We start from the raw sequence: 25,665 nt of genomic DNA on the forward strand, positions 1-25,665 counted from the left end.
GTTATTATTATTATTGTTGTTGTTATTGTTATTATTGTTTTGTTGGACTAAATTAGAATTAACTTAAAGGGGGAATATTTTAAAACTCTTCTCTAGCTTTATAACTGTTACGGTTGCTATTGGAACTTGTATCATTCCCCCCAAAATTCCAGCACTGGAACTATACAAATATCCATTCAAAGATAATTTCTGCTTCAGACTGTTCTTTATCTAAGAGCACAGCAATCAGCCCCTGACTCCTTCAACTGTTTCTCCTTCCCTTGCTTGCTGCATCCTTGCCACCAAATTCTCTCCCTCCAAATTTTAAGGCCAGACATTACATGTGACTGATGGGAGATTCACTCAGTCACAGAGTGTGACTCAGACCTTCCGTGGCACATTATCCTAGCTTAGTCACACTTTCTCATAATTTTTTTTTGGTTTTTAATTTATTTCCTTTGTACATACCCAAATCTTTAGATTTTACCCATGAATTTTTGTTGCACAAGAGAAAATTGTCTCACTAAATTCAGTAAGATGACTAATGTAGAATGAAAGCTTTATCTTAGTTGATTTGATGTTTTAGTCTTATTCATTATTAAAAGGGAGAATATTTAAAAGGATGAAGTACGGTTTCAAAAAACTTTTGGATTCATTTGAAATAGCACATCAGACTTATACTTGACAGGTGTCTCTGAGAGTTCTTTAGAACTCTTTTTACCTTGGGATTAGAAAGTTCCTCATTTTTTTACAAATCCATTGTGTTGTCATGCTCAAGTATTTTCCAGTTAAGAGTACAGATAAATATATATATAACATATATCATATAATGCAAAATATTGCTATAGAGACATTAATGCATCTTTATTAAAAATTAAAATATTCTTCTTGCTTTTTTTTCCCCAATAATGATGTCTTTGGTTATTAAAACAAACAGGAAAACACCTACTGTGTTTTTCTGTAGGCAGTTTAATTATAGAATATTGTGTAATGCTTAATCAATTTGGTTTGTGTTATCTCAATTTGTAGTGCTGTATATGAAGATACCCTGTTTTCAATAGTGTATTTCCCATGTCTATCAAAAGTATGGACTGCATTCTGTTAAAGTTCTTGAACAGGTGAAAACACAGTAGCATTATAACCCCAGTGTCATGCAATACAGAAAATGTACTAGGTCAGCACTTCAGTGGAGAATCTCTGAAGCAATTATGATATTTTTCTGTGGTAAATGATTTTCCATTTTCAAATAAACAGTTAAATCATGGAAACATTAAAGGGTTGCTTCTGAGAACTAAATTTATTCAGACAGTTGGCAGAAGACCATAATTGGTTTTTTTAGAATAATAGTATGCAGGCAAACCCATGTCACTTGTCCCATTCATTCATAAGCATCCAAACTATACTTACAGTTTTTATATGACTTGTGACTAGTGAGACATGAGAGAAAGTGAAAGGCTGAATTGCTCTGTATTTCCAGCATTTAAAAAAACCCCAAAGCTTACCTTATTATTGTGCAGAATGTAGAGATATTCTTCACTTCCAGAAACTTCGTAATTTGTTGAATAGATTGACCTATTCTTTTTTGTATGTCATAGATAGGATTGTTTGTAGTGGAGACAGAATTGTGTGTTTGCACTTGAGTCTATTGGTCAGAAATGAGCAATATACCCTTCCATCACAACTACCTTTCCAAATCAAAACCAACAATTACCTTGAACATTTCATATTGTGTAGGATCATTTAGATTTCATCTTCATATATTCTTTTATAACAGATGTGCATGTAAATCACTTGATATTCCATTAATAGTTCCACATAAATCAATGTCTTTGATTTGTGTAATAATAAATAACAATAATGAAAATGTCAGGTGTCAGTGTTTAAGATGAGAACATGTTAGAAATGATTTAAATCTCATTATGTTATTAACATTTGACATTCCATAATTGTGAATACAATGATTTTTCTTAGCATTTTATTGATTGTTCTTAAGCTTTATATCTAATTCTTTTATTTGTGGCATAATGATCTTTATACCCTTAAGCTTAACTTAGCCAAAACAAGTGTCAGATCAAGAATATTAATAGCAAGTGTGAAGTTTAGTGCTGTTTATTTGGGTTTATGAAGTTATAAACGCTGCCATGCATCTGTGTATAATATTCCAGAAAACTATTGCAAAAATGGTGGTGTACATCCTAACTGTTTTTTAAAACACAGAGAAACTGTCTTGAAGAAGATAAATTTTTGTCTGAGTTCCTGTAATCTTCTGCAGAAGTAGTGGCTGAAATCAACAAGGCTGATTAAACTCTGAATAGTACAGTCTATTAAATACTTATATGACCACAGGTTACATCCTCTAACTGAAAGACTGAGTAACTCTTCTATGCTATCTGAGTGCTCACTGCAGGATTATTTCCTATTTAAAAGCAATGAGTTAAACAGAAATTTGAAGTAGGATTGGGAACACTATGGTGTATTAATGTGGAAGGTCTTCTGCAGTTGCTTTGGAAATAGTTCTGAAGAGTCTAATATGCAGCTGCTGTTGGCCTTCATCATCCCAAATTTGCAACTTGTTGTCCAGGATGAGTGGAATTCAATCGTTTATAGAAAGTTCTCAGGTTTTGTATTCTGTAGCATGTAACTTGGTAATCACTTTCTGCTTTTGCATGCAGTACTCAACCCTGATACTCTGAATGGTTTTCAATGACTGTGCTTTCTCTTAGTCATTTTAACTGCAGCTAGCCACTGACCACTCTCCATGATTACCATCAACTGCATCTTCCGCTCCACTTTGCCAATCTATAGCTGTGCTCTGCCTGTGTTTGAATGCATTAGAGCCACAAGAGTCCCTGCAATGTTTGGAAAATTTTTGAGTAATGCCAAGGTGGGCAGGACCTACAAAGTATTTTTGCACCAGCAGAGAACTCCTAGATGTATCCTCCCCTGTTGCCCAGGAAATGACCAAAGTTTTCTTTGCCTCAGTCCTTTGTAGCAAGTCCTCAGTTGCAAGAGGACAAATTTTAGAACTCAGTCAGCATCTCTCCATCCTGTGGCATACTTTCCATGGGTGGTTTGACCACTGTGCTCATAAATGCTAAATTTCTTCCAAATTTGCAGTGTAGTTGGTTTTAACAGAGTTATTTAAAATATTGTAGAATGTTAACTGATTATATTTTTCACTTTTCTGACATATTCTGGTCAGTCTTCAGACATTCCAACAGATGGCCATGCAGTCACCCTTGCTATTTCTGGAACTTCTGGGACTGGTTCCCTTTTTTCAAGTTTGTATTACTTTTCTTAGTGGTACTAACATAACTCATTATTTCAGCTGTTATTTCAAAATTTTTATTATGTATTTTCTTGCCTTTGAAATCTAAACAGTAACATTATTTATCAGATCTGTCATTCTGGTATGCTATTTAATAGGCACATTCAGTGAGTTCAAAGCAGAATTTGTGTTTTCAGGCTTCACTCCAACAGTATCCAGAGGATTACAAAGACCTCCCTACAGAAGGTAACATTCAGCAGAAATTCTCTTTACCTGATCACATGGAGTTTCTGTTGCTTTTGTTCTCCTACTGTGTGATTGTTTTTTTACCATTTATCCCTCAGTAAGGAGAGACTGAGCTCTCAACTTTGTCCAAATGAAACAAATTTATCCTAAAATTAATTTTACTGAGGAACTGGTTTTAGAAATCAGTTATTTGTTATTATTGTATAAAACTCTTGATTTTTAAGCAGGAGAGATCATTTATTACAAAAGGCATTCTGTTTAAAAATTGACTACACCTTATGCCTTATTTTATTTGGAAAGTCAAATGCTTTGTGTATTTGTCATTTTACTTTTCTCTCTCAGGTTCAACCATTATAGAATAATGCTTCATAACAACCAGATTCAGGGTTGAAAGCATGTGGCATTACTCAGTCTAAAGGTTGGCCAAAGTGGACTTAAATTTTATAAAAAGTCTAATGTATTTTTAAAAAGTGAAAAGAAAATAAAAATATTACATTTAAATATATTTTAAAATTCAGTAAATTAATCTTTGAAAATATTTCTTTAAGCTGATTTATTTCCCTTGACTACTTCTGATTGTTCTGTTTTTCTCAGAGGCCAATGACATAAATGAGAACCTTATTCTTGGATTCATGGAATCTTCTCAGACCTTTAGCCCTTTAAATCAAATCCTTAATAATTCAAAATCCTGGTAATCCCTTGTTTGGGATTACTTACTTTCATACACAATTGTCCTTGAATATGTGAAAGAAAGAGTTTCAGAGAGAATATTAATAATTTTCAGATCTTCAATTTCTGTCATATTCCTCATCTTATTATTTTGACCTGCCAGGATTCAGTTATGATTTTCTAAACAAACTATAAAACCATGTAATGTGAAAGTTATATAGGGAATAACTCAATTTAATTCACCATAAACATAATCTTATAAACTACATCAAAATTTGCTCTCTGATATTTGTAGAGTTTGTGTGAATAAATAACAAAAGCAAATAGACAGTAGAAGATGTTGATTGTATTATAGTGGTGATAATTTAAATATAGTTAACAATGGTAACCAATTAGCATGTAAGCAAGAGGTGCTTTTTATTCCAACTGAAAAATAATGAAGCTAGCACGTTTTACTGTTTCTTGACTATTATGCTCTCTACAGGTCCAAAAAGAGTTTGATTTCCATGCTGTTGACAAATCATTTTTCTCACTGTCAGTGAGTGTGAAGAATGAAATTTGAAGATAGGTCTCCTGAAGTAAACTTTTCCCCTAAACTGATGAGTCTTATCCCGTGAAATAGTAGGCTAAACGTTAAAGTAACTTGTTCTGCCACTTAATGATTTTTAACTATGAAATAATTTAAATGTCCTTCATTACTGTCCTCTTTCTAGCTCCATCTGAAGTGATTTTTTCATTTGATGTTGGAAATGGACCTAGCGAAGTTATAGTGAAATCACTCACTTCCTTAAATGACAACCAGTGGCATTATGTGAAGGCTGAACGAAACATAAAAGAGGCATCCTTGCAAGTAGATCAGCTTCCTCAAAGGTCTCGTGGTGCACCACCTGATGGACATACTCGTTTGCAGCTCAACAGCCAGCTTTTCGTAGGTAGGTGCTCATTTAATAGAAACTTTCCTAGTTATCATCATGAAAATATGAAAAGGGGAGAATGAAAAAATAAGACAGAAAAAGACAGCAACTGGGTCTTTTGAAAACAGTTTGTATGATGAGATGAGAGCCTTTGTGAAAAATCCATGGACTTGTAGCTCTATTTTGCAATTAATAAATTCAGTGCCTTAGCCTATAGTTACTGCTGGACAGGATTCCAACCAAAGTTTTCTTCTTTTGAGGTTTGTTTGAAGAATAACTAAAGGATGTCCATTGGCACCATTTTTTTGAGAGGATGGCATCTGCTGAAGGTAGATGTGTTACTTCTGTAATTTCAGGGAATTTCTGTTGTCTCTCTTCATCCACGACTTCTCAGGTTTCCCAGAAACATTGTGAATGCCCCATCTTGTTTAGTGTTTAAGATCAGGTTGGACAAGGCTTTAAGCAACCTGACCTACTGAAAGATAACACTGCCCATGGCAGGAGGATTGGATAAGATGATCTTTAAAGGTCCCTTCCAACCCAAACCACTCTGTGATTCTATGAATCTGTGATCTACACCTCTGCCCTTTGCTAGCACATTTAGAGAAATAATCAGACTGTGTTTATTTAGTATTGGCAACAAGAGAAAGGGACTATTCTTTGATTTCACACAACCAGGAAAAATCCAGATCTATGGTTGGTTCTGTCTAAATTTGAAAATTTCAGAGGAAGAACTTTACCTGAATATTTCTGCCTTTGTACTTCAGCAAATATGATGTTAATGTACTTGTATAAAACACTGGAAAAGCAGAGAGGAAATAACAAATTAATTAATGTTTATTTAGCTATTACGTAGAGATATGTAGAACTATGTGTTACGTACATGGTAGTGTTACTGTAATATTGCTATATTATGCATTTATAAGTTTCTGGTGTATATATATGGTATATAGTATAAAAGCATGTAAAGTCTGCCCTACTTTTAAACAGATCTTTACCTAGATGTGTTGCAAGACACATCACACTAAATGAATATATGATTTATTTGCTGTGTGTTGGGAAGGAGTGCAGTTAGGGGGGAGCAGTGTTCTTAAACTGTAGCTACAGAAACTCTGAGTTCTTAGGAGAAAATTAAATGGAGAGGAAATCCTCGTATGCTGGGATTGGAATTCTGACCTGTGCCTCAAAAAGTATCAAGGATGGAAGATGGAGACTAGGCCAAACATTTAATAATTTTGTATTTTGATTAAAAACATGGAGAAGAATTCTATAATAAAGAAGATATCCAAGATATTAGCTATAGTGGAGTTTGGAGAAGTCTTAAAATTAGTTTATATTCATGTTACTGGACTAGAACTTTTAATGGAAGTACTAGGAGATTTCTGTTTACTATACTACAATAAATTATGTTGCTGTCCTCTGACTTGACTTACCATAAAACTACTATTATATGAACAGCTGAAATTAGATCAGTTTGAATTTGCAAGGTCTGATCTGTGAAGCAAGACTAAGAAACAATCTAATTCTACAAGCGTTTATGGTAATATCAAGTCTAAATAGTTTTCTAACTATTTTGATAATTAATTGATCTCTAGTTCTTCTAACCCTTCTCCCAAACAATCTAATACTGTACTAATCTCTATTGACAGTTGCAATTTCTGACAATTTTTTTTATGAAGTAATTGGCCATTGAATAGAGTAACTTTGTCAAATAATTTGTCAAATTCTAGTAAATTTATATACATCTATCTCCTGTATGATGCTGACAATTTAAGAACTGTTTTGACTTGTATACAAGCAAGCTGTCTAACTTGTTTTCTTCAGATAATATTCAGGTGAATAATTATATTAGAAGAGTGATTCTGTTGGTTTGCTCTGGTGTTGTGGGTTTTCTTCCTCTCTGAAAATTCTTGAAGATCCTGGGATTAAAATGAAATAACATTCACTATAATACTGTGTACCTTGAAATCTCTTATGAGTTTGTACAATTATTTTGAAATAATTCGGAGCAGAACTGATGAAAATGGCATTTGTTTGATTTTATTCAGTCAAAACAGTGTTTTTGAAGTGTGACATAACAAATGATAGTAAATAATTTAAATTATCTGTGGCATGCGTTTGCTGAATATAATTTGTGAGGGTTTGCTATGACTGCAACAGGGGTTTTTTGGATATTTGTTTCTGCACCTGCAATACTGTAATGTGAATCAATATGGTGTCTAGTTTATTTTGTGTTTGAGTTAAACCAGTCTTTTGGATAACGCAACTTTTCATAGCTCCCTCCTTTATAAGGTATTTTAATCTCTTCAATTAAATATAATTTTCTTCAGCGGAGGAAGTAATGAGACTTACTGTTTGACTACTGCTGACGTCCACTGGTGCAGACTGAGGTTTGTCTGCTTTAGCCAGTGAAAGGATGTAGAAAAAAAATGAAACATACAGTGTACTGAGAATGACATTAGCAGAGGCAATCTTTAGTTAAATGTCATCTCATATACCTAGTACCTGCCATAGTCACCTATCAGTCAGTTTCTAACATCTAACATTTCTAACACTAGGATTGTGATTTCTTCAGGCTAAAACACTTTCTTTACTTCTTAGATGTATATACTCTGGTTTTCCAAAGAAGCCAGAAAAAGAACTAATGCCTAAAGCTGCCATTAAAATGCTCATTTTAGCAGATCTTCCTATTGCTAGGTGGTTTTGTGCCATTATGTCTGTAAATAGCAACAGCTACGTCAAGATTCTCCATGTAACACCAAGAATTTTATAAATTCTGCAATAGAAAAGGATGAAAACAGATGACTACATGGAGACATTTATCCAAAAGTTAGTTGGAGATGTATCAGAATTATAGTTGGAAATCTTACATATTGTGGAGTATTTTCTGCTTTTAATTTTTAAAGGAGAACAAATGACAGGAAATATCAGAGTAAGTTGTGCGACAAAGGACATGAGAGATGGTATGTAGATTGCACACCTTGTTAAGCATTCAGGATTAATAAAATGCTAGCTGTCAGGAAGTGTGCTAAAAATAAACAACAGGGAAAAGAAATGAAGCAACAATTGTTAACGTTAGGATTGCCCTGTATCTTTATCACATATAGTCAAGTATCTGCTGTCCTCTACTCCTCTGTAGTGAGGCGTCCCATTACCCAAGAATGGACACAGCTTCCATTATGGAACAAAGTATGTCAGGCCAGACACCAACTGTGGAGTATCATGATCCATACCATGAGACTGAAAGATGGATAGACACACAGATCAGTTGATCAGTCAGCAAGATATTGCAAGAGTAAAACTGTACAGCTCATCATTCTCCCAACTCCTTTTTTCTTTTTTCTTTTTTTTTTCCCCTTTCTTGCTTTTTGGGATTTCTTCTATTTTTCTTTCTTGTTTTGGTTTTTTCTTTTTTTCTTTTTTTCTTTTTCCTTTCTCTCCTCTCCTCCCCTCTTCTCTCTTCCCCTCTCCTCTCTTCCCCTCTCCTCTCTCTCTTTAAAATAGAAAAAATAAAAGTAGAAAACCACCTAATTTCTGGATGCTACTCCTCCGTGAAGTAATAGTAGTATGCATCATTGCTTGGTATCTTCTTATGCAATATCCTTCTTTCCCATTAAAACCTTCAAGGGTTCACTGTAATTACTTGACAAAGAAATAATCATATATGCTTTTAAAGTTATGTATAAATATTTTCACATGCATAAGCTTGTATCTTGGAATCTCATAATAGACTGTTCAGGGGCTGTAAAACATAAAGAGCGTTTTGCACATCAATTCTTTTAAATTTTTAAAAGTTCATGTGAATGTATTTCAGGTGGAACAGCATCCAGGCAGAAAGGATTTTTGGGATGCATTCGTTCATTACAGTTGAATGGAATGGCCCTTGACCTGGAAGAGAGAGCAAAGATAACGCCAGGAGTTGAACCAGGCTGTCCTGGACATTGTAGCAGCTATGGTAACCTGTGTCACAACGGTGGGAAATGTAGAGAGAAATACAGTGGATTCTCCTGTGACTGCACTTTCTCTGCCTATGCTGGGCCATTTTGTAAGAAAGGCAAGCATGTCTTTTAGCTTTATCAGTTATTGAAAACAGAACAAGATATTTACAGCCCTTTAAAGATATGTTTAAATGCTTGCAAAATATTTATGTTTTGTATAATGTAGAGAAACATTCAGCTGAATTTGTTGAATAAGTGTAAGTTTTGCTAAACACTGTCTTCCAGAGATACGTTCAACATAGACTATTTAAAGCAGGAACCACATTACCTGAGAGGATCAGTACCTTTTCTTTAATGTTATGCAACGCCTTTGATTCTTTTATATTATACTAAAGCTAGAAACTACATGAATAAACTTTTGGATTTCTGTCTTTTAAGTCTTAATCTGAAAACTAAGACTAAATTTGGAAAACAAGCCAAGAAGCAGAAGAAACTTAAACTTCTTTTTACTGTAAGAAGAAAGTGACACCACCAGAAACAGGACTGAGCCCATGTTTTCAGCCATTTTAAAGGAGTCCTTTGGTAATGGTGTCATACTAGTAGATGATCACAAGTCATCAAGTTTGAATTTTAAGGACAGAAGTTTCTCTAGAGCATTTGCATGTAATTCTTATGTGCTAAAAATCACTTGCTTCCTTATGAGGACAGGCTGAGAGATTTGGGGCTGTTCAGCCTGGAGAAGAGAAGGCTCCAGGGAGACCTTATAGCAGCCTTCCAGTACTTAAAGGGGGCTACAGGAAAGATGGGGAGGGACTCTTTATCAGGGAGTGTAGAGATAGGACAAGGGGTAATGATTTTAAACTGAAAGAGGGTCTATTTAGATTAGATATAAGGAAGAAATTCTTTCCTGTGAGGGTGGTGAGACACTGGAACAGGTTGTCCAGAGAAGCTGTGACTGCCCCCTCCCTGGAAGTGTTCAAGGCCAGATTGGAAGGGGCTTTGAGCAACCTGATCTAGTGGAAGGTATCCCCGCCCATGGCAGGGGTTTGGAACTGGATCATCATTAAGGTCCCTTCCAACCCAAACCATTCTATGATTCTATGTATTAAATGCATTCTGCAAAGTACTCAGCGGCTCAAATGCCGTAACTCCATGTTTCTCTAATTTAGTGAGCACAACATCTGTCCAGCCACCATTGCTACCACAAAAAGAAAGGATTTATGTGAAGTCCTTCCATATCTATCACTGTGGAGCTAATGCCACTGAGTGAGGAATGATACTTTCCTCCTCCCCCACAAACAGCAGAAGAGACAAAGGGTCACACTCTGTGTTTATTATTCTACAGGGTCAGAGTGGCTCCTGTTGCTGAAAGTGTGGGATAACCTATAGTAATAACTTTCGATCACCTTCTGTCAAAGCTAATGAGCCAGATCACAGAAATTTCTAGAAATTTTTCTGAAGTGTGGAGATTGTGTGTGAAAAAAGGATAGTAACAGACAGTTAATTTTAGCAGAAAATGGCTGTGAAATATTACAGAGTTACAGAAGCCCTCTATGACCATAACCCAGTTTGTATTCTCCTTTCCTTTCTCCCACCTGAGTAGTCTCTTTTCCCACATATGTTTTTCAGGTGTGGCCAAGTTTAATCAATATGTCAGGCTTGAAATTGTTTCACCCATTTCTCTGTAGAAGCAGTATACATACAAGACAGGACATATTGGGCTTGAGGACATGGATAAACAAGAATAAAGCAGAAAGCGTATTTAAAACTAGACAAAAAGAAGCACTTCTTCATGCAACAGACATTTAAGACACGTGTCTAGCTGGACTTTTGCTCTAGCCCAGATTGGGTCTTATTTTTCCCTATAGTTCTAAATACTAGTTCCATTTATATTTCTTTTTCAGCTCTATTACAATATTTAAGAATACATTTTATTTTGTTCTGTGGCAGAAATAATTAAAAAAAGAGCTTTAGTCTTGTTTTACATGATATTCAAAAACTGAATTACCTTTTGTTTCAGAGATCTCTGCTTATTTTGGGGCTGGCACTTCTGTGACATACAATTTTCAAGAATACTACACCTTAGCTAAAAATTCCAGTTCTCATGCTTCTTCTTTCTATGCTGACATGACACTGAACAGGGAAGAAATTACATTTGCCTTCCGAACAACACAGACACCAAGCTTACTGCTTTATGTCAGCTCCTTCTACAAGGAATACCTCTCAGTCATTCTCACTAGAAACGGTGAGTGTTCAGATAGACCTCTGGAAACACTAATGAATGTCATAGCTGCCAAATGAGATCCACTCTGATTCCCAGACCTGAATCACAAACTAATCATTGTCCTTTATATTTATTTTTCAGCTGCACCAAGCAATGCTTTCCACATGAAAAACATTCCTCCTACTGTAATTTCAACCTTTACTAATTTTTTTAAATCATGTTGGCAAAAATACTTATTTCTGGAAATCCTTTAGAAGTGTGGTAAAATATTTCAAATTAATTTTTTTTAAAGTTTTGAAATGAAACTCAAAGTGTATCTGATCTGTCTGCTACTCACATGACATATTAATTGACATCCCCATGATAAATAATAAAATAAACTACCTTTTGAAAGTACATTATCTTTTCCAAATTAATCAGAGGTCATTTCATTCAACTAATTTCATAAGCTACTTATATACCTATGAAAATACACATGTATACCTGTGAAAATACACATAACATAGTTGCTGTTTCCATTTAAGTTGAACATGAAATGCTAGCTGGATCTTTCTTTTTCATCCTTTCTTTTATGTCTAGATAATTTTTTTTTTTTTTTAATTAAAAAACCCCACCAAATGAGTTGAATCTTTGCTTTTATCAAAGACTCTGCACTCACAGTGGTTCTGTACTCAAAGAAGATGCTCTGCTTTCCCAGATACAGAACTGGGCATAGAATAATTGTAGTATCCTCCCCATCATGTAAGGTGGAACATGTTTCACTCATGACTGGCCTGAGTCTGGCCTGGGCCTTGCTTTCCAAAAGATGAGTAGAAAGTTGTAGTCCATCTACAGCTGGGAGGGAATCTCTGACAAACCACGCTGCCTCTGTGTTCTGCTGTGAAAGTCTCTGTGTGATTATATGTCTACACAGTATACTGGATTTAACAAGAAGAAAGGGAAAGTGAGATAGAAGTTATTAACTGCATCCTACTGAATTGTCAGCTGGTCAGAGGTTTACAGGTCTGGACTGTGTAAACATTATTCAAGAACAGTACTTGTAAGGTACTGAATTTTATTTGATAAGTCACATTGATATGAGCTAGCAGACCAAGTCTTTCTCAGCTGTGTTATAAAACAATTTACTAAAATTTCTGCACAAACTTTAGTTTATTATTCAGTTTTGTGATGGTTTATGTCTATCTTTGCCATTGCATTCTACTTCCAACATTGCTATTACTTTTCCTGTTGCCGCCTTTAATTTCTCACTTATGTCAGTTTCTCATAGTTAATTCCTTAAATAAATCAAGCATTTGTTTTGCTCTTCAAATGCACTTGTGAAGCAGGAGGCATTGTATATGATCTATACTGCCTGTTGTGTATGTAGGGTACAATAGCTTTTGCTTATTTATCCCTGCAGGAAGTTTACACATCAGGTACAAGCTAGATAGCCATCAAGATCCCGATGTCTTCAGCATCAATATCAAAAGTATGGCTGATGGACAGCTGCAACATGTGAAGATTAACAGAGATGAGGAAAGGCTCTTTGTAGAGGTAATTCAGTTAGATTGTGGATTAGAATAAAAAATCCAAAGCATAATCAAGTAAACAGTTACAAGAAGGCAATTACCTCTCAGTAAACTGTGTTTTAATATCTCAAGTAAATAAAGCAAAGATTAGCAGACTCATGCTGCACAGTTAGACAATCTTTTTGGTGTTCATCTTGTCTATTTCAAAAGGTCAATACCTCCTTATCATTTTTTATGAAAACATAAAAAAATTGCTTGATGGTTAAATTTTCACAATTTGTGAAATGTGTATGACTGCTGTCATTCGTTCGGGGCCTTGTATTTTGTTTTTTGTTTCAAACTATGTATCAAACTACGGTGTAAATATTTGACCATCTAGATAATAATGTAAGCCTATTTGTCTAATTTTCTTTGGTCCTTTTTGTGTCAAAGGAACATGACTATTAAGGAAAATATTTTTGTTATTTTTGTGGAAATTTAATGTTAAAATAGAAGTATTTGTTTTGCTAACAGCAAATACTAGCATGTAAAGAAGTCTTAATTTTTTAAATTAAAATTTAAAACCCTGGGATGTTACAATTTAGTATTTTGAGGCTAGAACTGTTTTCTTAACAATGCATTGGTATGAGGCTTGAGGGTAAGTGGTTCTAGAGGTACCCTGGGGGAAGAGCATTTAGAGTAAATAGATAATATTTGATGTTTAGGAATTACTTGCTGAGTGCCTTTTTAATGAAAAGAACCTTTTTCATGTTTTTGAAACTTTACCATTTTTATTCATTTTATAGATAAAAAGAAGGCATCAGCCTAATCAATAAGATAAATAAAGGCTTATTAAGTAGGAAGCTTAAGAAGTATCACAGCTATAATCAGTGATCTGTGGAAGCTGATCATCTATTTCCTGATTAATTTTTATGCTATAACTAACAAGTGCTTCCCTCAGTTCCTTTTATTTTAAACCTTGATCTTACCTGCTTTTTTGCAAACTTTGACAAATATTTTTTTTCCATTATTCCACTTTGTTCTTCACCACACCATTCTGCAGGTTAACCACAATGAAAGAATGAAGTTTTTTCTGTCTTCAGGCACAGAATTCAATGCAATCAAGTCTCTCACACTTGGCAAGATTTTAGGTAAGTGGAACACCACAAGATTTTCTAAAACATAGATCAAAATGTCATCACAGCACATAAAAAATATTAACCTTAATCTCATTGAAAGACATTTGTTGTCTTGGATTTCATTAGACACTGAGTCACAATCAAGGTAGAAAGTTCAGTCTTGTTGAAATACAAATATAATCATGGGTAAGTACTTCCTGAAAACTTATCAAGTGGGTTCCATTAAAAATGATTTCACACTTCTCTCTCTCATTTTGCAATCAAGCATTATGAAACACCACTTTTCTTTTTTTTTTTTTTTACTCTCAGGAAAAAATAAATCACTGTGAAATCATACACAAAGACCATAGAATACTATTAATCATGTACTGTATTTGAAGAACTTTCTGTGATTAGATTTTGGTGTAAACAGTTAAGAATAAGGTAATGTAAGCAAAAGCTTTGCTGGCATTCCTTTAAGCTACGACAAAATATTTTGTCTAGTGATGATTCATCAGAAGCTGTCTGTTTCTCTGTAGTAATGACCAAAATGGAAGTTATCTATCTACAATTACCATTTTGTCAATTTTGTTTAAATAAAATAACCTGAGGTAAAATTCTCAAGATCTTATTATTTTCATATTCATCACATAAGAAAAACTCAATTACAGAGGGAGATACGCTGGTGGTGAAAAGCTAAAGGATGTTTATCTTTCCTCCAAAGTAATTTAAAGTTTGTGTTCCTATGTTCCCATTTGTGTGTTCTTCCTCTAATAGCACTTTTTGTGGCAACAATATGAAAACAGGCTTGTGATATATAGTAACTAAGGGTACACTGACCTTTTCACCATTTTGTAGTTATGGTGATTATTTTCACCCTTCCACAAGTGGTCCTGGGCTAAATGTAGAATAAGTAGGTTTACCAAAATATGGACTATTGGAAAAAAATATACCTACGTTTATAGACCTTAAATGTTTATAATTTCATATGGCACACAAGTTATCACCATTACCAAAAACAATTCTGTATATTTTTAATAAAAGCAATTTTAAACAGAAATTATGAACCATGTTCCAAAACAAGATTGGGAAATGAACTGCCTCCCTCTCTAACTCTTTGGTGCTTGAACGTTTAGCAAGTACGCTGCCTACAAAGGAGCGATAGTTTCCCATTCTTTAAAAATCTCTTTAATTAAACTAAAGTGTTAATACTTTTTGTAAAAATAAAATCAGAAAACTGTTATATGTGGCATAGAAGAAATTGAGTCATTATCTAAACTTAGTATAGATGAAGAAGATACCTTTATCTTTCTCCCACAGTCTTATAGGAACTATTTACATGTTTTATATAATACCTACCCTAACCCAGAAGATCAAAGAAGTGTCTTCTTCACATTCAGTTGTATGTGGTTTAGTTTAGAGGAATTTTATTACTATGTACCTGAGGTACCCCTCCAGGAGCCATATATCTACCACTTTTTGTATAGTAACTTTGGGAATAACATAACAGCTTTGGTAAATCAAGGTTTCTGCCATTGTATCAGAGCCAGAAATACTATCCTGGCTATGACAGTAAAAAACACTGTTATGTTTTCCCAGAGCATCTCCCACTGACAAGCAAAGCATTATCTGAAATAGTCCATCATGCCACTGGGTGGAGGCAGTAAATCTCTGCCAGTTGCTGTCTGACCTCTATCTACATTCAAGTAATGTAAATCCAAAATGTGTATGAAATTAGTTTCCTACTCTATTCTGAGTAAAAATTAGAGTTTAACTCTTTGTCACACATGTGTATGCATACATGCCACACATATGCACACAAAAATCAGTTCCAAATATATCCTCTTCTGTATGTAATCTCGGCCAGAAAAAAAGGACTTCTTGAAATCTTCAGTTCAATTTCATAACAGGGAAGCATAATTAAGATGATTTCCGACCTATCATTGTTTAGAAAAGTAGATATGTGAGGGGATTAATTGAGAGAGATTTGAATGTGATATTTCAAGTGTAATTAGTTTCATAGGCTGAGGTATAAGATCATACAATCACAGAATGGTTTTTGTTGGAAAGGACCTTAAAAGATCACCTAGTTCCATCCCCGGTGCCACGGGCAGGGACATCTTTCACTAGATCAGATTGCTCATACAACCTGACATATATACCTGACATACTGACATACAACCTGACAACCTCATACAACCTGACCTTGAACACTTCCAATGATGGGGCATCTACAACTTCCTGGGGCAACCTGTTCCAGTGTTTCACCACCTCCATCATAAAAAACCCCCCACGTTTTCCTTATGTCTAATCTAAATTACCCTCTTTCAGTTTAAAATCATTACCCCTTGTCCTATCATACAGACCCTTGTAAAAAATCTCTCTCTCTTTCTTATAAGCTCCCTTTATATATTGAAAGACTGCAATAAGGTCTCCCCAGAGCCTTTTGTCCTCCAGGCTGAACAACCTCAACCCTCTCAGCTTTTCTTCATAGGATAGGTGTTCCAGCCCTCTGACCATGTCTGTGGCCCTCCTCTAGACCTGCTCTAACAGGTTTGTATCTGTTTTTTTCTGGGAACCCCAGAGCTAGACACTACTCCTGGAAGGGTCTCACAAGAGCAGAGTAGAGGGGGAAAGTCACCTCCCTCGGCCTGCTGCCCACACTTCTTTTTGTGCAGACCAGGATACGGTTGGCTTTCTGGGCTGCAAGAGCACATTTGCTGGCTCATGTCCAATTTTTCATCCACCAGTATTCTTAAGTCCTTCTCCACAGGGCTGCTCTCAATCCATTCATTCCCCAGTCTGTATTGATACTGAGGATTGCCCTGACCCTGGTGCAGGACCTTGCACTCAGCCTTGTTCAACTTCATGAGGTTCACATGGGCCACTCCTTGAATCTGTCAAGGTCCCTCTGGATGGCATCCCTTCCTTCTAGTGAATCAGCTGCACCACTCAGCTTAGTATCATCCACAGACTTGAAGATGCTCTCAATCCTACTGTCTATGTCATTAATAAAGAAAATGAACAGTACCAATCCCAGTGTGGACCCCTGTTACTGATCTCCATTTAAACATTGAGTTGTTGCATGCAACTATTTCGATAAGGCCATCCAGTTTATTCCTTATCCATCAAATAGATGGTTGTGGTTTTCAATTCTGAGAGTGTTATCTAGAATAGGTAGAAGAATAATTTTGAATATATTATAAAATGCATACAGTCATAAATGCTTTCACATGGTAACCAAATGCTAAGTAGCTTAAACTGTATTAAATAATGAAATTTAAAGATCATATTTATAGACTTTAAAAAATAACTATCCTAATTATTGTTTAGCTTTGATTGTTTGGAAGAATGTCAGTGTAGCTGATCTGTTTTCTTACTGGAAAAATAACTAAGAACCTCTAACACAAACAGAAATGTATATTACTTTTGAAATATAGATTTTCTTTATAGAACTCACAGTCCAGGAAAGAACTGGTATGTAGATATGCACAGAGAATGGAAAAAAGAATGATCATTTAAGCATAACTTTAAAACAAGATTAGCTGAAATATAAACTACTAGAAGAAATTTGTTTAAAATATTTCAAAACCCCACAAATTTATGATAAAATTCAATCAGGAGTTTTTAATGTTTTGAAGTGTAATAATCTATTTCTCACATAAGGGTAATTCTACAGTGACCAGTACGGAATGAAAGGTTTTGTATTTGTTACGAAATATCATACCAAATCTTGCATCAATTTACTTAAAAATGTGTTTGAAGCAATGTAATGAAATGCACATTTTTAGGCAAATAGCAGTCTCTTTTGATCAGGACCAATGTTGTCTCTTCCAGAGAAACCACACTGTTATAAAAGTTCAGAGGTGGGAATTTCTTCACTTATATGATGGCTTTGCATCATCACAGTAATGTGAAGCATGGAGTTACAATGACCTGTGGGGGCACTCAGCCCAATTTGGCTCATTTTATAGATTCTGTCCTGAAGAAAACATATGTTATACTTCTCTCCCTTTCAAAGGATTAGGATATTGAAGAGCTGCTGTTTCTTTTATAAATCTGACTGCTTTGGGTCCTGGTTCCTGTGAAGTCATGTCTAGAGATGGAAGGAGATTTTATGAAGACTGTGGAAAAAATTAATGAGTGCTGCAGTGAAGAGGTCTAAACAGAAGGAGTAACAAAATATGAAATAATGTATTTCTTGTAATTTCCAATGTTGTTTAGGAAAAACCCACAAGCTTTAAAGTAGGCTAGAAAGCTATGCATTTTCTAAGAATGATCTTCAGTTCGAGAAGTACTTGGCTGAGCTCTTCTGCCATTATACATAGCTCAGTTTTTTGTTGAAAGCAAACCTGAGAGTTAGCAGCTGAACTTGTTTTGAATTCCCACCAAGAGAAGAAAAAAAAAAAAAATTAATAAAAATCAGTGTTTTTCCTCACTTCCCAGAACCTAAGCCCTCCAATTTAAAGACTTTTGAATTTATGTTAAGCAACATTGTGACAAATTAGACAGGGAGCTAGGCTGTGTTGGGACTCAGCAAACTATATAAAGGTTAAGTTGTGAGGGAAAAGAGAAGCAGCACACTCAGCCACAGAGTTCACAGGATACAAGCCAAAGGGCTCCTTATGTTTTGTTTTTCCTTCTAAGAAAGCACTTTCTATCAAAGCACCCCACACTGTAAGAAGGCTGTAGAAACCTCTCTTTTTACAGCAACCCACTGAGAAAATAATTTACATCTGCTGAGTAAAGCCACATTTACCCAGCACAAAGCTTCCTAGACGTCCCCAGGGTGATGGTGAGCTATAGACAACGTTTTTCTTCAGTGAGAGTTATTAACCTTTCCATGCCAAATGAGTTAAAGATAGGCTTTCAACAAGATTTACTTAGGTCTGATTTACACACAAAGTTTCACCAGCTAATGTGTGATTTTAAGCTAATTCACTTAAACAAAGGCATCACACTGAATATGGACATCTCCAACAATGTAAAAATTGGTTATTTCAGTGATGAATAAAACCAATTTTTTACTAGACTCTTAATAAGAAGGCCAAAGTTAAACCAGCAAAATATTTTGTAGCCACATTTGAAATGGAATTTCTGTGTATTCAAACTATTCCATTCTATTTGTAGTGAAATTGGCCTTTTTGATATTGGTTTGTTTGTTTCTGAAATGACAAGATTTTATAATTTAGTTCTCTCTTATGGGCATATCTTTCAGGATAATTAATAATTGCACAACTTGCTTAAGATCTCTAATTATTATGGGTTTATTGATAAAGGATTGATGGAATTGCAAAACTTTCAGTGTGCTCCAATGATATGTAAAAATATAGTGATAATTCAAATTGTTAATTAGAAAATCAGACTTTTAAAACAATAGTCTGGGTACTCCCAAAAAAAGTCCTGCAGTGAAGCACATGCTAAATAATAGATGCTTTAAAATTGTCCATTTCTCTTTATGCAGCTTTTCCTACTATATGAATGTGGAAAATCATATAGTAATAAAATAGTAAAATTCAGTCTTTTAAAGTTGGTTTAGAAAAGCCTTTAATATAAGCCTGTCAGTGTAAAAGATGCATTTATATGCAGCTCTCACAATTTAAAGTACATATAATTGTAGTCCAAAAACTTTACATGCAACATTTTTTTAAAATTTTGTTTCCATCAGATTTTCAATTCCGTCAGCCAAGCTTGTCAAGGCTTACTTACAATACAGAAGCTTTTCAAGATAATTATTTTGGGAAAGAGAAAGTTTCTATACGCTTGCAATCTTGAACAAAATAATAGTACTTAAAAATTCAATATTCAGTAATTTAATGGATATATTTTAATTTGATGAAATAATTTCATTGGCAGAATATTTGCCTTCTAATGTTTTATTTTAAAGTTTTTCTACTCAATCTTAACAGTGCGAGAAATGACAGTTCCACAAATAACACCCGCTTGTTACTTCTGATTGCTGGATTTATATTGTTGAAAAAGCAGTAAAAAGTCTAAATGTCAGAACTATCTATTACTTCCTGTTAATCAAATTGCTTTCTTTACTGGCATTTTTTTTTCAGCATTAAACTTCTGAAACAAATAACAAATTAAGGAAGAGGGGCCTAGACCATTTGGAAATGTTTTCAAAGGATGTTCTTTTGTGCACAAAAATCAGAAAAATAATTGTTTAATGACATATTTTTCAGTAGTTTATCTTCTCCTGGTCACTTCAATCTGAATCATAGCTTAGCTTTAGTAAAATAATGTTGTATTTCTTCATATTAAAAAAAAAAAAATAGTAACAGTGTAGCGGGATTTATGTGGGAACATAATAACCACAGGGCAAACACCAACAACCAACCAACCGTATATGATTCAACTGAAATCAGTGGGTGTGTAGTTATAATTAGTTTTAACTGTAATAAGTACTTTTAATGCAAAAAGCCTGGGCATAATAAAATTTTCATACCAACACAGGCTTGTTGCACAAATGTGAGATTTTGTGGCAATTCTTCAAAGCATGTTAGTACCTCCAGCTGGTAATTTAACTGTGAAAGTCAAATATGCATTAATTTTTTCTACTGAGCAGATTCATAGAATCATAGAATAATATCTCAAGTTGGAAGGGACCCATAAGGATCATCAAGTCCAACTCTGGACTCCTCACAGGACTACCTAACACTAAACCATATGACTAAGAGCATCATCCAGATGCTTCTTGAACTCTGGCAGGCTTGGTGCCATGACCACTTCCCTGGGGACCCTGTTCCAGTGGCCAATCACCCTCTCAGTGAAGACTCTTTTCTTAATGTCCAGTCTGAACTTCCCCTGATGCAGTTTCATTCCATTTCCTTGTGTCCTGCTGCTGGTCACCAGAGAGAGGAGATCAGCACCTCCCCCTCCACTGCCCCCCTTGAAGAAATTGTAGACTGCGATGTGGTCCCCCCTTAGCCTTCTCCAAGCTGAACAAACCAAGTGACCTTGGCCACTCCTCCTAAATCTTGCCCTCAAAGCCTTTTACCATCTTGGTCACCCTCCTCTGGACACACTCTGATAGTCTAATGTCCTTATATTGGGGCAGCCACGACTGCACACAGTACTCGAGGTGGGGCCACACCAGTGCAGTGTAGAGTGGGACAGTCACCTCCCTTGACCGGCTGGCTATGCTGTGCCTGCTGCACCCCAGGACACAGTTGGCCCTTTTGGCTGCCAGGGCACACTGTTGACTCATATTTAACTTACCATCAACTCAAACCCCCAGATGTCTTTCCATGGGAGCTGCTCTCTAGCCTCTCATCACCCAAACTGTATGTATGACCAGGATTACCCCATCCCAGGTGGAGAATCCGGCACTTGCTTTTGTTAATTATTGTACTGTCGGTGATTGTCCAGCTCTCTAGTCTATCTTGATCTCTCTGTAAGGCCTCTACCCTCAAGGGAGTCCACAGCTCCTCCTCATTTAGTATCACTGGCAAACTTGCTTAATGTACATTTGACTTCCAGATCATTTATAAAAACATTAAAGAACACTGACCCTAAAATTGAGCCCTGGAGAACCCCAATGGTGACTGGCCACCAGCCTCATTCACTAAATCTCTTTGAGCCCAACCCATCAGCCAGTAGTTCACCCAACGTATAATGGACTTGCCTAATTTTAAGACAAGATTGTACAGGTAGGTACATGAAAAATTTTGAAATCTTCAACATCATAAAAGCAGAAAGGTCAAAGCTAGTCTTTTGGCTGCACAATTCTTATCTTAAAATGTTCTGCTAGGAACTTTATGTCTGCTGATTTTCAGTATTACTTCACAAAGAAAAGATGGTTAAAGCAGAATTCAAGAAAGAGGGTTATTGAGTTTGTGTTTTGCATTGGGGTTTTTTTGAAGAAGGCAATGTAGGTGGAGTAATTTAGTCTTTCTTTGATGAAAAAATTTGAGTACACTTATCAAATGAATTGCTATAAAGATGCTTAAGGATGCATAACTGCTGTTTACTATAAAATACAGTCTCTGATAAACAACTTGTCTCTGTGTGTGTGATTTTCAGTCAGTTAAATTTGACTTAAGCACTAAAGTGGAGAAGGGTTTTTCTTACCTAAACCTTATAATTTTACCAGCAAGATTGTTTGATCTAATAAAGAATTTTACTTTATCCTAGCAGTATTTTCTAATTAATGAGTCAAATGTACTCTAAAGATTTTAAATATCTAATTTCCTTTCATATTATACACATACAATGTTTTCAAGATGGTTTGTACAGGAAACTAGAAAATAATTAAAAATGCTTCTCTCTTGAGGTTTTTGATCCTACTTAAAGTTAGAGGTATATATTTTTATCACAAGGGGTTTAGGACATTTTTTGTCACCTCAGGTTAGACTTTTTCTTAGGACATCCAGATCTAGCAGATCCTTCAGTGTGGTGAGACAATCAATAGAATCAGTGTATGCTACAGAGAGAACAGAGGCAGTTAAACATCCAACATTTTATGTAATCCATCATTGTAGGTGAGCAGACTCTTGGCTGACATCCATCTATCTAATAATACATCATCACTCCAATGAGCAGAGAGTAGTTGAAAATGTTGCTGTGCTATTTTGCAATGTTCCACCAAAACACATCAGCTCGATTTTCACTATTAACCTAATTGTATTGGGGAGTGCATTGTACACTGGTATTTAAAATAGTTATGGTAGCTATTGGAAAGATCACCAATTCATTCATAGGTTCTAAGACAAGTTGGAGGTGACAATGAATGAGATGAAATTCCCATTTTATTTGCACAAAACTTGAAGACATGCTTGCCTTAAGAGTCCTCTTTTAATAATCAGTACTTCCAGAGTTGCTTAAATTAGAACTGTCAGAGTAAGTAAACTGTTTTCCCTTTCCGAAGTATGCATTAGTGAGCTGGTGAATAGAGAGCTCTGACAGGGTACTGTCCTGGTTTCAACCAGGGTGGAGTTAACTTTCACTGGAGTATTTCATAACATGTGATGTCATGCCCAGGGCTAAAGGGGGGCGGGCGCTCTCTGGCAGGTGCAAGATTTTCGAGTCCTACCCAGGTGTGTGTTGCTGTGGGGGCGGTCACTGCTCTTGGTAAGCCACTGCTGCATTTTACCCGTTTCTTTTTGGACTCATTATTGTTACTGTTGTTCTCTTGTTATATTTAGTAAGTTCGTAATTTTTTTTTTTTTTATTCAATCTACGAATTCTCTTCTTTTTTTTGTCCCTCCCCTATTTCACCAGAGAGGGGAGTGGGGGGGACGTGAAAGGCTGGCCACGTGGCGTCTGGCTGCTGGCTGAGTTCAAACTTCCACAAGTACATACATGCAGAAAGGTAGCTCAAGAGAATAAGAGGGAGGGTGTTTATTCTTCTTTTTTTCTTTTTTTTTTCTTTCTTTTGTTTTTTTTTTTAAATTTTATTTTTTTATTTTTCCTTAGTGGGAAAGATAATGGCATTGTGTTTAAAATGGAACACCATTCATTTTTTAGAATTTCACAGAAAATATTTTGACAGATATGCAGGATCTGAGGTCTTCAGGGAGTTTTTGTTTTGACAGACGATGGTGATGGGATGGAGTAGATATATGAATCTGTGGAAAGAATATGATCCAATAATGTACATATTTATGAGCAGAAATCTAATAAAATATGTATTTTTCATGAATGCATTCTTCATCCTTATCTTTTTGCAGAATGAAAAAGTGTTGGATTTTAATTTAAATATTTTAGTAATATTTGAATATTTTTGCTTTGGAACTTGCTATAGTAAGTTAAAAGCATTTGCCTCAGCAGACTAGCAACTCATCTATTAAAAAAAAGGGTTGAACTTATCTGACTGTCTTTTCATTAAAGACAGACAAGAAAGGGATTCAGTGAATCTACATATGTTGCTGTAACTCAAATATACTCAGAGGAACACAGGTTAATTATTCATTTATTCTTCTGTCACTTTATTTTGTACATTTGCACTATGATTAATTGTGTTCTGTTCCTTTTGATTAATAGAAAACAGCGATGTAGATGAGGAGACTATGAAGGCAAACTCTCAGGGGTTTATTGGATGTCTCTCTTCGGTGCAGTTCAACCACATTGCTCCTTTGAAGGCTGCACTGCACCACAGCAGCTCAGCCCCCATCATTGTAAAGGGACGCTTCACTGAATCCAGCTGTGGTACTTTAACTGGAGCTGACTCAACATCAAGTGAAACAACCCATTCATTTGCAGGTAGCATATGGTTATCAGTTGTTCTCATCTCTGAAGCAAAATCTAAATAGAGTACTCATGACCTGAATCACAACTACCTTTTATTTTTTTTCCATGTGGGTTAACACATCAGGAGTACTTTGAAAAATAATTCTCTTTTATATGTACTTCTTCTTCTTTAGCCTTTCTCTTTCCCTCTGAATGTTTACATTTTTCTCTTTATCTCTGCAAAGTATCATCTATATCACTCTTGTTCTTTGCATGTTTACAGACCCACAGTACTGCCACTGCCACTGTACTATACTGTACATGAGCTGTAATCATGTAAGAATTTATTGAAAACTCTCTATTTGTCTGTCACTTTCCTTTTTTTCTGCTGCAGATCACTCTGGACCAATAGATGAGGGAGAGCCCTTAGCTAATGCAATCAGAAGCGATTCTGCAATTATTGGAGGTAATAGGAACTATAACAACTCCATGAGAACAGGAACCTTTTTATTTCTAATAACTGTGAGTCTTTCAGTGCTGAAGTGAAGTCAGTTTAGTTTTGTGTGCATAAGGAAACTAATAAAAAGACTATTACAAGTGCTAGACAGACAAAAATCAAGCTTTGTTTTAAAATACAATCAGTAGCTTTCATGTTTTCTTATTACATAAATTTATGCTATCAGCATTGGAACAGTCTGTTGAAACACAAGACACTAACAAGATTTCCAACCTGCCTAATGCTAGTGTCTATGATTTTAAAAAGCACTTGAATACATTGTGACAAATGGCATATGTTCAAAAAAAGACAATTTTTGCTCCTTGACTATACCAAAAAATTACATTTTGCTACACAGTCAAGGTCAGAATCTTCTTTAATTAATGTGAACAACACAGATTTTTCTTGAGAAAATGGGGTCTAACACTGCTTGAATCAATCTTTTGACAGACTGAAGCAGGTTCCATTCAGATTCTGCATGTGGAAAGCAATGTACTCTTGGACAGACCATCACTAACATTGATTAACAGCTTAAAAATAAAATGCATGTTAAAATAATAATCATAAAAAAATACTGTTGGTTTGAAATACCATTTCTCCTTTATTTTCTTACTTTGTCTTTTGGCCACTTTCATCACCTCAAATAGAACTACAAATGATCATTCACAAACTTTTTTCAAAACACTTATTTTGAACAGAGGAATAGAGGAACCATGTACACAGTTCAATTGCTCCTAAAGTGAATATGTTGACAGTCCTTTATTTTTTATGTCCATCAGAACAAATATGGTATAAAGCTTAGGACAGATGTCTTGTGCTTAAAGTACAGGACTGGTAATCTGGATATGCAGGTTCCATTACTGTGTCTTTCTGACTGACCATCCTTAAGCCAAGATCCATCTCTTTTGTAGTGGGGAAGCCTACCTATTCTGTCTCTTTAGTAGGAATGAAGATTGTTCAAGTGAGCCTTCATTGGGAGAGTTTGGGATCTGGGACCCTAAGGAGAATTTCAGTTCCTGTCAGTGGTATTGGAGCAAGTGTATGGCTATGTCAATTCAGTTTTTTTCTTTCAAGGAATAATACTGTCTCTTGTGACAGTCTTCCCTTGTGAGAATTTCTGGTGGTAGTTCTTCTCTTGGGAGGAAGTGATGGA

The 25,665-nt window shown here is 35.4% G+C and overlaps 1 protein-coding gene across 1 annotated transcript in view; it reads left to right on the forward strand.

Moving 5' to 3' along the window:
* CNTNAP4 (contactin associated protein family member 4) overlaps window positions 1-25,665 on the forward strand; it is a 244,074-nt gene that overhangs the window by 212,674 nt on the left and 5,735 nt on the right. Inside the window, exons 17-23 of the mRNA XM_074812982.1 lie at window positions 4,876-5,094; window positions 8,891-9,130; window positions 11,035-11,259; window positions 12,638-12,771; window positions 13,789-13,876; window positions 23,831-24,049; window positions 24,411-24,482. Of these exons, the coding sequence (XP_074669083.1) occupies window positions 4,876-5,094; window positions 8,891-9,130; window positions 11,035-11,259; window positions 12,638-12,771; window positions 13,789-13,876; window positions 23,831-24,049; window positions 24,411-24,482 (1,197 nt within the window). The remainder of the gene's footprint in view (window positions 1-4,875; window positions 5,095-8,890; window positions 9,131-11,034; window positions 11,260-12,637; window positions 12,772-13,788; window positions 13,877-23,830; window positions 24,050-24,410; window positions 24,483-25,665) is intronic.

The sequence above is a fragment of the Strix aluco genome, chromosome Z (assembly GCF_031877795.1).
Source record: "Strix aluco isolate bStrAlu1 chromosome Z, bStrAlu1.hap1, whole genome shotgun sequence".
NCBI classification, from domain to species: domain Eukaryota; kingdom Metazoa; phylum Chordata; class Aves; order Strigiformes; family Strigidae; genus Strix; species Strix aluco.